Genomic DNA, 15,773 nt, shown 5'->3' on the forward strand with positions numbered 1-15,773 from the left:
TTACTACATGTTATGAAATCTAATTTAAAATATTCATATATATATACACACGCACATATCTATACACACACACACACATTATATGCATAGAAATACTCTGTTACTAGCAATTACTTTTGGGGAGAAGGTTTGGTGGGTTGAGGCTCAGAAGGAAATGAGAAAATTTTCTGTTTTCCAATTTGTTTTTGTTCTGTTTCAATTACTCTATTAGTTTTGGGGGGGGGTTTTGTTTTGTTTTGCCTGCATGTGTGTGTCTGTGTGTTTTAACAGCTTTATTGAAATATGGTTTACATGCTATAAAATCCACCTGCATTAAGTGATTTTGCTAAAAAATTAGTGATTTTTTTACTAAAAATTCAATGATTTTTAGTAAATTAACAAATTTGTTTTAGTTTTCCAGTTTTTATATACTTCTGTGTTACTTAAGTTGTATGTAATTAAATTTTTTTGGCCATGTCCATGGCATGCAAAAGTTCCTGGGTCAGGGATTGAACCTGTGCCACAGCAGTGACCAAAGCCACAGCAGTGACACCACCAGATCATTTAACTGCTAGGCCAGAAGAAAACCTCTAAAGCTATTGCTAAAGTGTTTTCCTTAGGAGTCTTTTAGTGTTTATTTACCTCAACATATATTCAGATATTGCTTAGAATTGCTATTTTTGTCTCACATAATTCTGTTATATGCTTTGCTCAAGATTATCATTCTTAAATATCCCAGTTGAAAAGTCCTTTAGCAATTACGTACATTAAAAAGGCGGCTGGAGTTCCCGTCGTGGCTCAGTGGTTAACGAATCCGACAAGGAACCCTGAGGTTGCAGGTTCAATCCCTGGCCTCGCTCAGTGGGTTAAGGATCCTGTTGCCGTGACCTGTGGTGTAGGTCACAGACGTGGCTTGGATCCCGCATTGCTGTGGCTATGGTATAGGCCGGCAGCTACAGCTCCGATTCGACCCCTAGCCTGGGAACCTCCATGTGCCATGGGTGCAGCCCTAGAAAAGACCAAAAAAAAAAAAAAAGACGGCTTCCCATCTTCATCATCAAAAACTAGACTTAAGGATATTTAGATAACACTTCCTCTTATTATTTCCAGTGGGTTCATACATCCTTCAAAAATACTAGGCTGACAATGACAAGAATAAAATTTGGCATAATCACATCCTTTTTTCTTTTTAGGCATTTATAAATTAAAAAATTATACCACAACACTTTTACCCTAAATCAATTAAAGCAGAATCTAAGAAAATGTTACTTACCAGTTCATACATGAAATCTGGATCTGAACTGTTTGCTAAGAGATCTGTGCTCATCAGAGTCTGTTCTGAAAAGGTGTGGCTTCGAAAGGCATCCCCAAAAGGCGGATCCATTCCGCTTACGCTAGGCTACAAGAGTGATTTTAATTTTGGAAAGTTAACACTGCTTCGAGATCAATTTACCACACATAAGCCCCACCCCCATATATCTACTAAATGATTATTTTCAGAACAATTTTGTATTTTTCCCTGCATTTTGGTACATTTAAATATTTAACTAACATTAAACTGTGGACTTATATTAGGAAAATAATTAATATGCATTAAAAATAGGAAAAGAAATAGAGTGGCAATTGTTAAGAATACCTAGGTTTCAAAAACTAAAGCTTATTTAGCCACCAGAGTCAGCAAATAGTACCTAATGAGTACTTTTATTTTTTGGCTATATTACATTTCTTCAAATCCACTTCTAACGACACTCTCTGTTTTAACTCCATGAAGTGGAGAATCCCCTGCCATTTCCTGGGGTCTGTAGAGGTAGCAAGACAGTCTCACACTATACTCCTAAAGGAGTTCAAAGTCCCCAAACGGAAGACAATTTGGGCATCTCTAGTCCAAGAAATGCCTCCCGGAACATGACAGAGGTAGAGTCAGCCAGATATCAAAAAGTCTTCCGCATGAGGCCAATAACTAGGGCATGAACTCAGTAGCTTTAATCCTGATCCCTGAAAAGGATTCACTTTCTATGACTAATAAGAAAGGAGGGGGGGAGACTTGGCACCCAGAGTCACTGCTCTTTTTCTCTTCATCCCCCTTTTCCATTTCAGTATCTATAACAAACCACTCTGGAATGAAGTTTGGGCCAAGACCCCCTAAAGTGGCCCAAACAAGTCCTCACTTTGATCTTTAACTTGGATAATGGCAGAAGACAGGAAAGAATTAAAAACTCCCTCTTTGTCTTTCTGTTCTTCTTTTATAAGCTCCTATCAAAACTTTTAAAATGCTATTAGTCTACTTACGTATATCGCTCTATTCATTGACCATCTACCTACCACAGACTGATCTTTTCACAGACGCTTTTCATCATGCTTTTCTTTATGGGTACCTCCCATGCCTTTCTTTTCTTTCTCTAATTTTCCACAACCTTCCCAGGCTGCAAGCTCAAAATAAGTGTTGTATAGACCTAAAGTCAAGTATTCAGTAAACAGCAAGGGAAAGTGTGAATGGGAAAGAACTCGAAATGGGTATCTGTAGTCCACTTGGCCCAGTGGTTAGGGTGGAGGTAGGCCACTATCAGCCAGCTAATCTTCTTCCTTTGCTGCTGCCTGGCTCTGAGTCACCAAACCATCTCAGCAAGCTGCTGATGTCCTGTGCTCAAGGCATAGTTCCGCTTGGCCCCACATAAAGCCACCTTAGGGTCCCTGTCCTCTCAAGATCTCTGGGTTTCTCCCCAGCACAAAAAGTGGTGGATAAGAGCTAACCAATGCATGGGGAAGGGAAGACGTTTGAATATGAAGAGTGGGGACTAAGAGGACTTCATTTACTGTTTCAGCAAACCTGAACTGGTCAATTCAAAGTAGTTACCATAACCGACACAGATCCAGCCGTTCTCAGATACGTACTGAGGAGTTACAGGTATATGTGTGAATGGGTGTGTGTGTGTGAAAGAGAGAGAGGTTGACATCCCTCACCATCTCTTCCTACTTGAATTCAATGGGCATAAATGGAAAGGAACAACTGGGAAAGAGGAAGAAGATACAGGGGATGGAAGTGGGCTTTCTGTGGCAGATTTTCAGGGGAGTTAGTTTAGCTCCCCTAAAGCCAGCACCTCCGCCTACCTTCCAACCAAGTGTTCCTTCACATTGTTCCCTCTGTCAAGTGCATTAAATTTCAAAGCTGCAGCAAAGGAAGAACATGTATTCCAAACCAGTTGAGATCAAAAGCAAAACATCTTTGAAAGAGTATATTAAGTTATATTAAGATTCAGAGAACTTACAGAACCAATGGTACTGGCTTTCTGCAATCTTACACCTACTCTGTAAGATTTACCTGAGGCATTTCCAAGCCCAGATCCTGTGAGTCCGATCCCAAACTTCTTTTTTTTCTTGTTTGTAAATTCTTTTCCAGCTTTACTTTTAAATTTAAGGTTAAAGATGATTTTCACAATCAACAGCAGGTTTCCCAGAATGCCTTCAATTCAACTGCTTGGATCACTGTGGGTTTGTGTGTTTGTTTTAATAATTCTGTGTGACTCTGTCAAACGACAACACAAAGCAACTTCACTGAGCACCACTAAAAACAAGCTGACCTTTCAAAAATGACATTAAGCAAATAACACTTAAAGGAATAAGTACTATAGTTGTAATATCAAGAATTTGGCTGGTTTTTAATACCAATTATTCTGCAATTCACCATCCCTCCCTTTCGTTTCTGCAATAGAATTGGTTAATAAACAATTGGCAAAATTTAAAAAAAACTGGCAAAATTAATATAGGCCCAACCTTCTTGGGATCTAAAGACGTATTATACTTAATGTTAAAATAAAGTTTCCATTCGGTTTGTGTTTCATATGAGAAAACAGTGTCTCAAAAATTCCATCTATTGTATAATCATTACTGCTAAGTGAATCTACATTTTATACCCCTTATAAATCTCTAAGAAGAGTATGAATACATAATTATAAACAACAGAATCTAACATATCCTCTACATTAAATAAAATCATGTTTGTAAAGGTATATGCAACGCTATTCTTTGAGTTTGAAAGCTGTCCTTGAGGTAAGAATTATTTCAATAAGTTTTTAACATTTGTATGTTGAGAGGGAAAGAGGGATAAGGACTACTTTGCAGAGTGCAGAGTGGTTTCAAGGGTTAAATTAAATGATTGCAAACCACCTGGCACAGGGTCTTGACTGTGATAGAAACTGACAGGGTAGTTTCCCTTTGCCCTCCTCTATGAAGGTTTCCTTTTTTTTTCTTTCTTTCTTTTTCTTTTTCTTTTTTTTTAGGGCCTTAGGGCCAAGTGCAGTATATATAAGTTCCCAGGCTAGGGGTGGAATCAGAGCTGTAGCCACTGGCCAAAGCCACAGCCAATTAGCTTCATCTGTGACCTATGTCGCAGCTCAAGGCAACGCTGGATCCTTAACCCACTGAGCGAGGCTAGGGATCAAACCTGCATCCTCATGGATACTAGTCGGGTTCTTAAACCCCTGAGCCACAATGGAAATTCCACCCTCCTCTATGAAAGTTTTAATCAAAAACTGAAAAACTATACACCCTTCATCATCTCCTCCTAGATGTGTGACCCTCAAAGCCTGGTCCAATCTTCATCAGTATTAACCCGGAAATTTGTTAGAAGTAAAATTTTCTTGCGCTCCAGCCTAGACTTACTAAAGCAGAAACTCTGGGAGTAGGGCCCAGTAACATGTTTTACCAAGCCCTTGGGGGTGATTCTGATCCTCCCTAAAATTTGACAACCTCTACTTTACAATGAACTCCTTCCTCTCATTTGGTCTACAAGCAGTTTCATTTCTTAGGCTGAGATAAAAGAGTCAATTTAAGCTGTGCTGCCCTCTGCAGTTAACACATTCTCTGGACTGATTTCAGAGACCTCTTGCTGAACAAATAAGAGGTAGTCAACAGGGACTCAATAATTGTTCTACTCAATTAGATTAATAAATTGACTATCACTGTAGGAGCTTTTCGTAGATCTTTGCTAGGCGCTTCCTTCTGGTGCCTCTCATTCCAAGTGCACTGTTCTAGCCTAGGAAAAACACCCTCAAGTGCCCAGCCTGGGCCTAGAAACAGAATTTTAACTATGCATCTCAATCCAGAGAGAGAGAGCTGTCTCTCTCTCTCCACCCCCCCCCTTTTTTTTTTTTTTGCTTTTTAGGGCCACACTTTTGGCATATGGAGGTTCCCAAGCTAGGGGTCCAATCAGAGCTAGAGTTGCTGGCCTATGCCACAGCCACAGAAACTCAGGATCTGAGCCTCATCTTCGACCCACACCACAGCTCACAGCAACGCCAGGTCCCTGATCCTCTGAGAGAGGCCAGGGATTGAACCCAAAACCTCATGTTCACCTGTCAGATTTGTCTCCGCTGCACCACAATGGGAACTTCTGTTTTGTTTTGTTTTTAATTTAAAAAATTTTTTATTTTGTCTTTTTAGGGCCACGCCTGTAGCATGTGAAAGTTCCCAGGCTAGGGGTTAAACTGGAGCCACAGATGCTGGCTGACATCACAGCCACAGCAGATCTGAGCCACATCTTCGACCTTCACAGTAGTTTGTGGTAACATCAAACCCTTAACCCACCGAGCAAGGCCAGGGATTGAACCCACATCTTCAGGGATTGAACCCACATCTTCACAGACACTATGTCGGGTTCTTAATCTGCTGAGCCACAACCGAACTCCCAGTGCTACAGTTTAAATGGACTGATGCCTGCTAGTGCCAAAGGTCAGTTCTGGCCCAATTCCTCTTTATGTGGCTTCATGCCTTGTACCTACTGCTGATGTGTAGTCTCATTCCTAACTCTTCTTGATTCCTCTGAGAAATAAGGTCAGCTGACCTTTCCAGACTGTTACTTAGACCCTCCAAAAAGCATATTATTCCAGTGACAGATTCCAACAAAGTGGACCAGTATAATCTTGGTCTATAACCTAGATCTGGGAAAAGAGCTTGATACTTTCTCATACCTGAAACTTACCCTCTCTGGCAACAGAGGTGAAGACTCAAGAAGAGATTGAGTTCTCTTCAACTTAAATTTACTGGCATTTGCTACAGATACTATGTACCAACAGCTTGGTTTATCAGGGAAACACTGAAGGAAAAAAGGCAAAGTTCTAATCATAGATCTCACTTGCAAACTACACAACACTGGGTAGGGCAATGATTCTAAGCCTCATTTTTCTCATCTCTAGAAAGAAAATAATACTACTCTCTCCTGGTTATCAAATTTTCTAAGCTATAATACTTCCACACAAATACAAATATTTATTTTAAATGTTACTTAAACACTTAGCATCAAAACAAACTTGTCAACACAGTTAGCAAAAGAGCACTTGTTTGGGAAACAAGAGACTTATATTCCAGTTTTGATTCCATAATTAAAACAAAACAAGAGGGTGGACAAGATGGTGGAGTAGTAGAAGGGCCCTAAGCTCACCTCTCTCATGAGCACACCAAAATCACAAAAATCTACAGAACAACCATTGTTGAAAAAGACTGAAACCTCCCAGAAAAGATCCTCTATAGCTAAAGACATAAAGATGGACCCACAATGAGACTGGTAGGAGGAGCAGACTCCCAAATTAATCAAATCCCATTCTCCCTGGGTGGGTGACCCAAAAACTGGAAAATAATTATATTACAGAGGTTCTCCCATAGGAGTGAGAGTTCTGAGCCCCACGTCAGGCTCCCCCGAGCCTGGAGATCCAGTACTGGGAAGAGAGGCCCCCAGAGCATTTGGCTTTGAAGGCTTGACTGCAGGAAACAGATTTCACTCTTAAAAGGGGCACACAAAATCTCATGCACACCAAAACCAAAAGCAAAAGTGCTAATTTCATAGGACCCTGGGCCAGACCTACCTGCTGGTCTTGGAGGGTTCTCCTGGGGAGTTGGTGGGGGGGGGGGGATGTGCAGGGAGTGGTGGCTGTGGCCCACCCTGGGAACACAGATACTTGTGGCAGATATATTCAGAAGCAGTCATCTGCATGAGCTGTCCTAGATGCTGACATTTTGGCACTAAGACCTGGAGCCACCCAACAGTCACAGGCTCCAGTGCTGGGATATATCTGGCCAGTAATCAACAAACTGGATGGGGAAGCAGCCCCACTCATCAGCAGACAGGCTGCCTAAAGACTCCCTGAGCCTGCCTCTAAACATGTCCCAAGACACTCCCTGCCCACCAGAGGTCCAAGACCCCACTCCACCCACGAGAGGCAGGCACCTGGCCCTCCTGCCAAAAAACCTACACAAACACCTAAACCAGCTCCTCCACCACCATCACCCCCCAGTCAGAAGGCACACACCAAAAGTAGGAAAACTACAGTCCCGCAGCCTGCAGAATGAGTCTGCAAACACAGACCAGACACTATCCTGGGACCAATTGGCCCCTGGCCCTTGGGTGGTGAGATGGGAAGGCAATGCTAGGACAGGTAGGATGTCTCCTACAGAGGGCCACTTCTCCAAGGTCTAGAAATGTAACCAACCTACCACATATGTAAAAATACAAATGGCAATTTAGACAAGTGAGGTGACAGAGGAACATGTTTCAGTCAAAGAAACAAGATAAAACCCTGGAAGAACTAAGGAACATGTAGGTAGGTAATCTACCCAAGAAAGAGTTGAGTAGTGATCATTAAAGATAACTAAAGACTCCAGGAGGAAAATGGATGCAAAGAGCGAGAAATTAGAAATTTTTAACAGAGAATTAGAAAATACAAAGAACTAAACAAAATTAAAGAATAGAGTAACTGATATGAAAAATACACTGGAAGGAATCAATAGAGACTACATAAGGAAGAACAGATCAATGAGCTGGAAGACAGAGTAGTGAAAATCACTGCCACCCACAGAAAAAAGAAGGAAAATAAATGAGAACAGTGTAAGAGACCTCTGGGAAAACATCAAGCATGCTATGTTTTGCATTATAGGGGTCCTAGAAGGGGAAGAGAGAGAGAAATGGCCTGAGAAAATATTTGAAGAGATAATACCTGAAAACTTCCTTAAACCTGGGTAAGGAAACAGTCACCCAAGTCCAGGAACTGCAGAGAATCTCAGACAGGATTAACCCGCAGAGGAATACACCAGGACATATTGTACTCAAAGTGACAAAAATTAAAGATAAAGAGAGAATATTAAAAGCAACAAGGGGGAGTTCCTGTTGTGGCACAGTGGGAACAAATCCGACTAGGAACCATGAGGTTGCAGGTTCAATCCCTGGCCTTGCTCAGTGAGTTGAGGCTCTGGCGTTGCCATGAGCTGTGGTGTAGGTCGAAGATGAGGCTCAGGTCTGTCATTGCTGTGGCTGTGGTGTAGGCCGGCAGCAACAGCTCCGATTAGACCCCTAGCCTGGGAACCTCCATGTGCCATGGGTGCGGCCCCAAAAGGACAAAGACAAAAAATAAAATAAAAGCAACAAGGGAGGAATTCTTGCTGTGGTGCAGTGAGTTAAGAATCCAACTGCGGTGACTTGCATGGCTGTGGTGGTGGGTTCGATCCCCAGCCTGGTGCAGTGGGTTAAAGGATCCAATGTTGCCAGAGCTATGGCTCAGATTCAATCCCTGGCCTGGAAACTTCCCTATACCATGGGTGTGGTCACTTTAAAAAAAAAAGGCAACAAGGTAGAAGCAATAAATAATATACACAGGAACCCCCATGAGGCTATCAGCTGATTTTTTTCAACAGAAACTCTATAGGGAGTGGCATGATATATTTAAAGTGATTAAAGAGAAATAAAACCTACAACCAAGAATACTGTACCTTACAAGGCTCTCATTCATATTTAATGGAGAAATCAAAAGCTTTACAGACAAAGTTAAAAAAGAATTTAACTTTTGTTTGTTAAAAGAAACTTCAACAAATTTGTTGCCAGCTTTACGACAAATGCTAAAGGAACTTCTCTAAGTGGAAAAGAAAAAGTCATAACTAGAAACAAGAAAATTACAAAATGGAAAAGATTACTAGCAAAGACAAATATACAATAAATGTAGGAAATCATCCATACACAAATCTAGTAGGATGGTTAAAAGGCAAAAGTAGTGAAATCGGAGTTCCTGTTGTGGCACATTGGAAATGAATCTGACTAGCATCCATGAGGAGGCAGGTTCCATCCCTGGCCTTGCTCAGTGGGTTAAGAATCCTGTGTTGCTGTGGCTGTGGTATAGGCTGGCAGCTATAGCTCCAATTTGACCCCTAGCCTGAGAACCTCCATATGCCACAGGTACAGCCCTAAAAAGCAAAAAAAAAAAAAGAAAAAAAGTAGTGAAATCATTTGTATCCACAGTAAGTAGGTAAGGGATACACAGAACAATTATATGTAAAATATAAAATCTGTAACTGTAATCCTGAGGGGAGTACACAAATGCAGGGTATTAAAATACATTTGAAATTAACTTGAAGTAATGTGATGGTACAACTGCTATGGAAAATAGTACGGAGGTTCCTCAGAAAACTAAATACAGAACTACCATATGATCCAGCAATCCCACTCTTGGGCATATATCCAGAGAAAACATTCATTCAAAAAATACATGCACCCCTATGTTCACTGCAGCACTATTCGCAATAGCCAAGACAAGGAAACAACCTAAATGTCCACTGACAGAGGAATGTAATAAGATGTGCTATATATACACAATGGAACACTACTCAGCCATTAAAAAGAACAAAACAGCACCATTTGTAGCAACATGGATGTGATTAGAGATTCTCATACTAAGTGAAGTCAGAAAGAGAAAGACAAATACCACATGATATCACTAATATGTAGAATCTAAAATATGGCACAGATGAACTTACCTACAGAACAGAAACAGACTCACAGACATGGAGAACAGACTTGTGGTTGCCGAAGGGAAGGGGGAGGGAGTGGGATGGACTGGGAGTTTGGGGTTAGTAGATGCAAACTATTACATTTAGACTGGATAAGTAATGAGGTCCTGCAGTATATCATAGGGAATTATATCCAATTACTTGTGACAGAACATGATAGAAGATAATGTGAGAAAAATAATGTGTATATATATGTATAACTGGGTCACTCTGCTGTACAGCAGAAATTGACAGAATACTGTAAATAAACTGCAATAAAAAATTTTTAAAAAAGATCAGCAACTTGAAACCAGCATGTATAAACATAGATCCCTACACAAAAACTTCATGGTAGCCACAAAACAAAAATCTGTAACAGATAAACACACAAAAAAAGAAAAATGAATCCAAACACAACACTAAAGACAGTCATCACATCACAAAAGAAGAGACAAATGAAACAGGAAAAAGATCTACAAAAACAAATCCAAAACAATTAACAAAATGGCAATAGGAATATACATATCAATAATTACCTTAAATGTAAACAGAATAAATGCTCCAAAAGACACAGGCTGGTTGAATGGATACAAAAACAAGATCTGTATATTTGCTGCCTAGGAGAGACTCATTTCAGATCTAGGGACATATACAGATTGAAAGTCTGGGTAATGGAAAAAAAGATATTCTGCACAAATAGAAATCAAAAGAAAGCCAGAGCTGCAATATTTCTATTAGACAAAATATACTTTAAAATAAAGACTGGTATAAGAGACAAAGATCCTACATAATGATCAAATGATTAATCCAAAAAGAAGATATAACAATTATAAATATATATGCACCTAACACAGGAGCACCTCAACATGTAAGGCAAATGTTAACAGACATAAAAGGAGAAATTGACAGTAACACAACAATAGTGAGGGACCCTAACCACTTACATCAATGAACATATCATCCAGACAGAAAATCAGTAAGGGAATACAGGCCTTAAACGACACATTGGACCAGATGAACTTAACTGACATTTATAGAGCACTCCAACCAAAAGCAGAATACATATTCTTTTCAAGTGCACATGGAACATTCTCCAGGACAGATCATATGCTGAACCATTAAGCAAACCTCAGTAAATTTAAGAAAACTGAAATCATATCAAGCATTTTTTTCTGACCACATCGCCATGAGATTAGAAGTCAACTACAAGAAAAAAAACTGCAAAAAACCAAACATGTGGAATCTAAACTATATACTACATAACAACCAATGGATCACTGAAAAAATCAGAGAAAATGAAAAAATACTTAGAGACAAATGAAAATGAAAACATGACAATCCAAAACCTATGGGATGCAGTAAAAGCAGTTCTAAGAGGGAAGTGTATAGCAATACAAGCCTACATGAATAAAAAGGGAAAAAAACTCAAATAAATGATGTATCCTTACACCTATAATAAGTAGAAAAAGAACAAATAAAACCAAAAGTTAATAGATGGAAAGAAACCATAAAGATCAGAGCTGAAATAAATGAACTAGAGACTAAAAATACAATAGGAAAGATCAATAAAACTAAACCCTGGTTCTCTAAAAAGATTAATGAAATTGGGGGAAAAAAAGAAAAAAAAAACAAGGAAGAAAAAGATAAATAAAATTAACAAATCTTTAGTCAGACTGACTCATCAAGAAAAAAAGGGAGGAGTTCCCATCATGGCACAGTGGTTAAGGAATCCGATTAGGAACCATGAGGTTGCGGGTTCGGTCCCTGCCCTTGCTCAGTGGGTTAACGCTCCGGTGTTGCTGTGAGCTATGGTGTAGGTTGCAGACGCAGCTCGGATCCCGTATTGCTGTGGCTCTGGCGAGGGCCGGTGGCTACAGCTCTGATTCGACCCCTAGCCTGGGAACCTCCATATGCCGCGGGAACGGCCCAAGAAATAGCTAAAAGGACAAAAAAAAAAAAAAAAAAAAAAGAAAGAAAAAAAGGGAGAGGGCCCAAATCAATAAAATCAGAACTGAGAAAGGAAAAGTTACAATCAACACCACAGAAATACAAAAAATCGTGAGACCACTATGAGCGAATATACCCCAATAAAATGGACAACCCAGAAGAAATGGACAAATTCTTAGAAAGGTACAATCTCCCAAGACTGATCCAGGAAGAAATAGAAAATATAAACAGACCAATTACCACTACTAAAACTGAATTCGTAATTTTAAAAATTCTGACAAGCAAAAGTCCAGGACCAGATGGCTTCAAAGGTGAATTCCAACAAACACTAAGAGAAGAATTAACACCTATCCTTCCAAAACTATTCCAAAAAATTGCAGAGGAAGCAATACTTTTGAACTCATGCTGTGAGGCCACCATCAACCCCACCCCCAAACCAGACCAAGAGATCACAAAAAAAGAAAATTACAGGCTGATATCACTGATGAACACAGATGCAAAAATCATACACCATGGATCATACATCCTGGGATAAATCTCAGGAATGCAAGGATTTTTCAATATCCACAAATCAATCAACATAATACACCACATTAACAAACTGAAGAGTAAAAACCATATCATCTCAATAGACACAGAAAAAGCTTTTCATAAAATTCAACATCCATTTATGATAAAAAAAAAAAAACTCTTCAGAAAGTGGCCAAAGAAGGAACCCACCTCAACATAATAAAGGCCACATATGACAAATTTTCAATGGTGAAAAGTTGAAAGTGAAAAATTTTCCTGAAATCAGAAACAAGACAAAGATACCCACTCTCATCACTTTTATTCAACATAGTTTTGAAAGCCCTAGCCACAACAATCAGAGAAGAGAAAGAAATAAAAGGAATCCAAATTGGAAAAAAAGAAGTAAAACTGAGGGCAGTTTGCAGATGACATGACGCTACACATAGACAATCCTAAAGACACCACCAGAAAACTATTAGAGCTCATCAATGAATTCATTAATGGTGCTAGATGCAAAAAAAAATATACAGAAATCTGTTGCATTTCAAAACACTAACCACAAAACATCGAAAGAAAAAATAAGGAAACAATTTCATTTACCATTGCATCAAAAAGAATAAAATACTGGAGTTCCCATCATGGCGCAGCGGAAACGAATCCGACTAGGAACCATGAGGTTGCGGGTTCAATCTCTGGCCTTGCTCAGCGGGTCAAGGATCCACCATTGCCATGAGCTGTGGTATAGGTTGCAGACACGCATCTTGGATCTGGCATTGCTGTGGCTGTGGTGTTGGCCGGCAGCTACAGCTCTGATTAGACCCCTAGCCTGGGAACCTCCATATGCCATGGGTGTGGCCCTAAAAAGACAAAAAGACAAAAAAAAAGACAAAAAAAAAAAAAAGAGTAAAATACTTAGGGATAAAGCTACCTAAAGAGGCAAAAGACTTGTATTCTGAAAACTGCTAAGATGCTGATGAAAGAATTTGAAGACAACACAAATGATGGAAAGATACACTGTGTTTCTGGACTGGAAGACTTGATATTGTTAAAGTGACCATACTGCCAAAGGCAATCTAAAGATTCAATGCAATCCCTATCAATGACCAAAAGCATTTTTCACAGAACTAGAACAAAAAAATGTTTAAATTTGTATGGAAACACAAAAGACCTCAAATAACCAAAGCAAACTGGAGAAAGAACAGAGCTGGAGGAATCAAACTCCCTTACTTCAAACTATACTTCAAACTACAGTAATCAAAACAGTAATGGCACTGGCATAACAAAAGACGTTATCAATGGAACAGGACAGAAAGACCAGAAATTAAGCCATGTACCTACAGTCAATTAATCTATGACAAAGGAGGCAAGAATATACAATGGAGAAAAGACCGTCTCTTCAATAAGCGGTACTAGGAGTTCCCATCGTGGCACAGCAGAAACGAATCCAACTAGGAACCATGAGGTTGTGGGTTCGATCCCTGGCCTCAATCAGTGGGTGAAGGATCCCGTGTTGCTGTGGCTGTGGTATATGCCGGCAGCTATAGCTCCAATTCAACCCCTAGCCTGGGAACCTCCACATGCCATGGATGCGGACCTAAAAAAAGAGCCAAAAAATAAAATAAAACTAGGAAAAAAAAAAGTGGTGATGGGAAAACTGGACAGCTATATGGAAAAGAATGAAATTATAACATTCTCTAACACCATATCCAAAAATAAACTCAAAAGAGAAGACTTAAATGAGAGATTAAAGACTGGATACTATAAAATTCCTAGAGGAAAAGATAGGCATAAAACTCTTTGACATAAGTTGCAGCAACATTTTTTTGGATCCATCTCCTCGAGTTATGAAAATAAAAACAAACAAATGGGACCTAGCTAAACTTAAATTGCTTTTGCACATCAAAGGAAACCATAAACTAAACAAAAAAAAACAATCTATAGACTCAGAAAATATTTGCAAATGATGTTACCAACAAAGGATTAATTTCCAAAATATACAAATAGTTCATACGGCTTAATATCCCAAAACCAAACCACAAAATCAAAAAATGGTCTAAAGACCTAAATAGACATTTCTCCAAAGAAGACATAGAGATGGCCAATATGAATGTGAAAAGATGCTTAGTATCGCTAAGTATTAGAGAAATGCAAATCAAAACTGCAATGAGGTATCACTTCACACCAGTCAGAATGGCCATCATTAAAAATTCTACATACCATAAATGCTAGTGAGGGTGTGGAGAAAAAAGAACCCTCCTACACTGTTGATGGGAACATAAATTGGTGCAGCCACTATGGAAAACATATGGAGATTCCTTAAGAAACTAAAAATAGAGTTATCACATGATCCTGCAATCCCATTCCAGGGCATATATCCAGAGAAAACTTTAATTTGAAAAGATACGTGCACCCCAATGTACATAGCAGCACTATTTACAATAGCCAAGATGGGAGCAACTTAAGTGCCCACCAAAAGATGAATGGATACAGTTGTGAGAGATATAAATGGAATCTATATATGGAATATATATATATGGAATCTTATAAATGATACAATTTACAAAAGAGAAATAGACTCACAGACACAGAAAATAAACTTACGGCCATCAAGGGGATAGTGGGGAAGGGAAGGGAGGGGAAATACATTAGGAGTTTGGGATTAACATATACACACTACTATATATAAAACAGGTAAACAAGAAGGACCTACTGTATAACACGGAATTATACTCAATACCTTATAATAACCTATAATTGAAGAGACATGAAAAATATATGTATAACTGGATCACTTTCCTGTACACTTGAAACCAACACAACCTTGTAAATTAACTGTACTTCAATTAAAAAAAAAAACAGGCTTGAACAACCTTATGAATTAGAGCAAGTTACTTCCATGTATGTCTTAGTGCCCATACTGAGGAATTACAGTTATTCCCCCTTAACCATGTAATAGAGATGTTATAAGAACTGAATGAGATATTAAATTAGGCTATAGTAATAAAGTAAATCTGAAAAGTGATTATTTCCAATAGGTATATTTTGCCAATGCTTTCTTTTATCCCACAGCTAGTCCAACTCAGAAACTCAGTATCTGTAACAGCTGTTGGCAACAAGGCTGAATATTTTAAAGACACCAATTCCCAAAGAGAGGGTATCCACAATGTAAAAGGTTGAACTCTTTCTCCTGGAAGGAAGGTCCTGACCTGCTTTTCCTAGTCTCTCAGGTGGCAACAAAGAGGATGGGGGGAGAGTCAATTCCATTCTAAGCAGTAGGACCTCTTTTCAGTGATAAACTCGCCCGGTCTCTTAAAGCTAATGACTCAAGGTCACGACACCAACTATACTCACCCCTAACATTCTGCACCCATTTTCCAGAAATGCCTGGTATCATTCCAAGTATTTATTGTGAAACAACCAAGAAGAGCAAAATTTCCCACCCAAAAGTGGAAGGGGAAAAAAAGAATAGGGGCCTCTACGGCAATTACCAACACACAGAATCTTCCATCATGACACACTGCTCTAAAACTACC

The 15,773-nt window shown here is 39.2% G+C and overlaps 1 protein-coding gene across 5 annotated transcripts in view; it reads right to left on the reverse strand.

The window, feature by feature from the left end:
• CREBRF (CREB3 regulatory factor) overlaps nucleotides 1–15,773 on the reverse strand; it is a 64,752-nt gene that overhangs the window by 33,762 nt on the left and 15,217 nt on the right. For all 5 annotated transcript variants that reach the window (XR_014831527.1, XM_013990647.3, XM_005657631.4 and 2 more), the window contains exons 2-3: nucleotides 3,299–3,502; nucleotides 1,253–1,378 (exon numbers count right to left, since the gene is read on the reverse strand). Coding sequence is in view for 4 of the 5 variants with exons in the window: in XM_013990647.3 (XP_013846101.1) it covers nucleotides 1,253–1,378; nucleotides 3,299–3,307 (135 nt within the window). In the remaining variant the exon portion in view is untranslated. The remainder of the gene's footprint in view (nucleotides 1–1,252; nucleotides 1,379–3,298; nucleotides 3,503–15,773) is intronic.

Source organism: Sus scrofa, chromosome 16 (assembly GCF_054392235.1).
Source record: "Sus scrofa isolate SSC_HxYL_T2T_F1_AM1 chromosome 16, Sscrofa_HxYL_maternal_Yorkshire_Landrace_v2.0, whole genome shotgun sequence".
NCBI classification, from domain to species: domain Eukaryota; kingdom Metazoa; phylum Chordata; class Mammalia; order Artiodactyla; family Suidae; genus Sus; species Sus scrofa.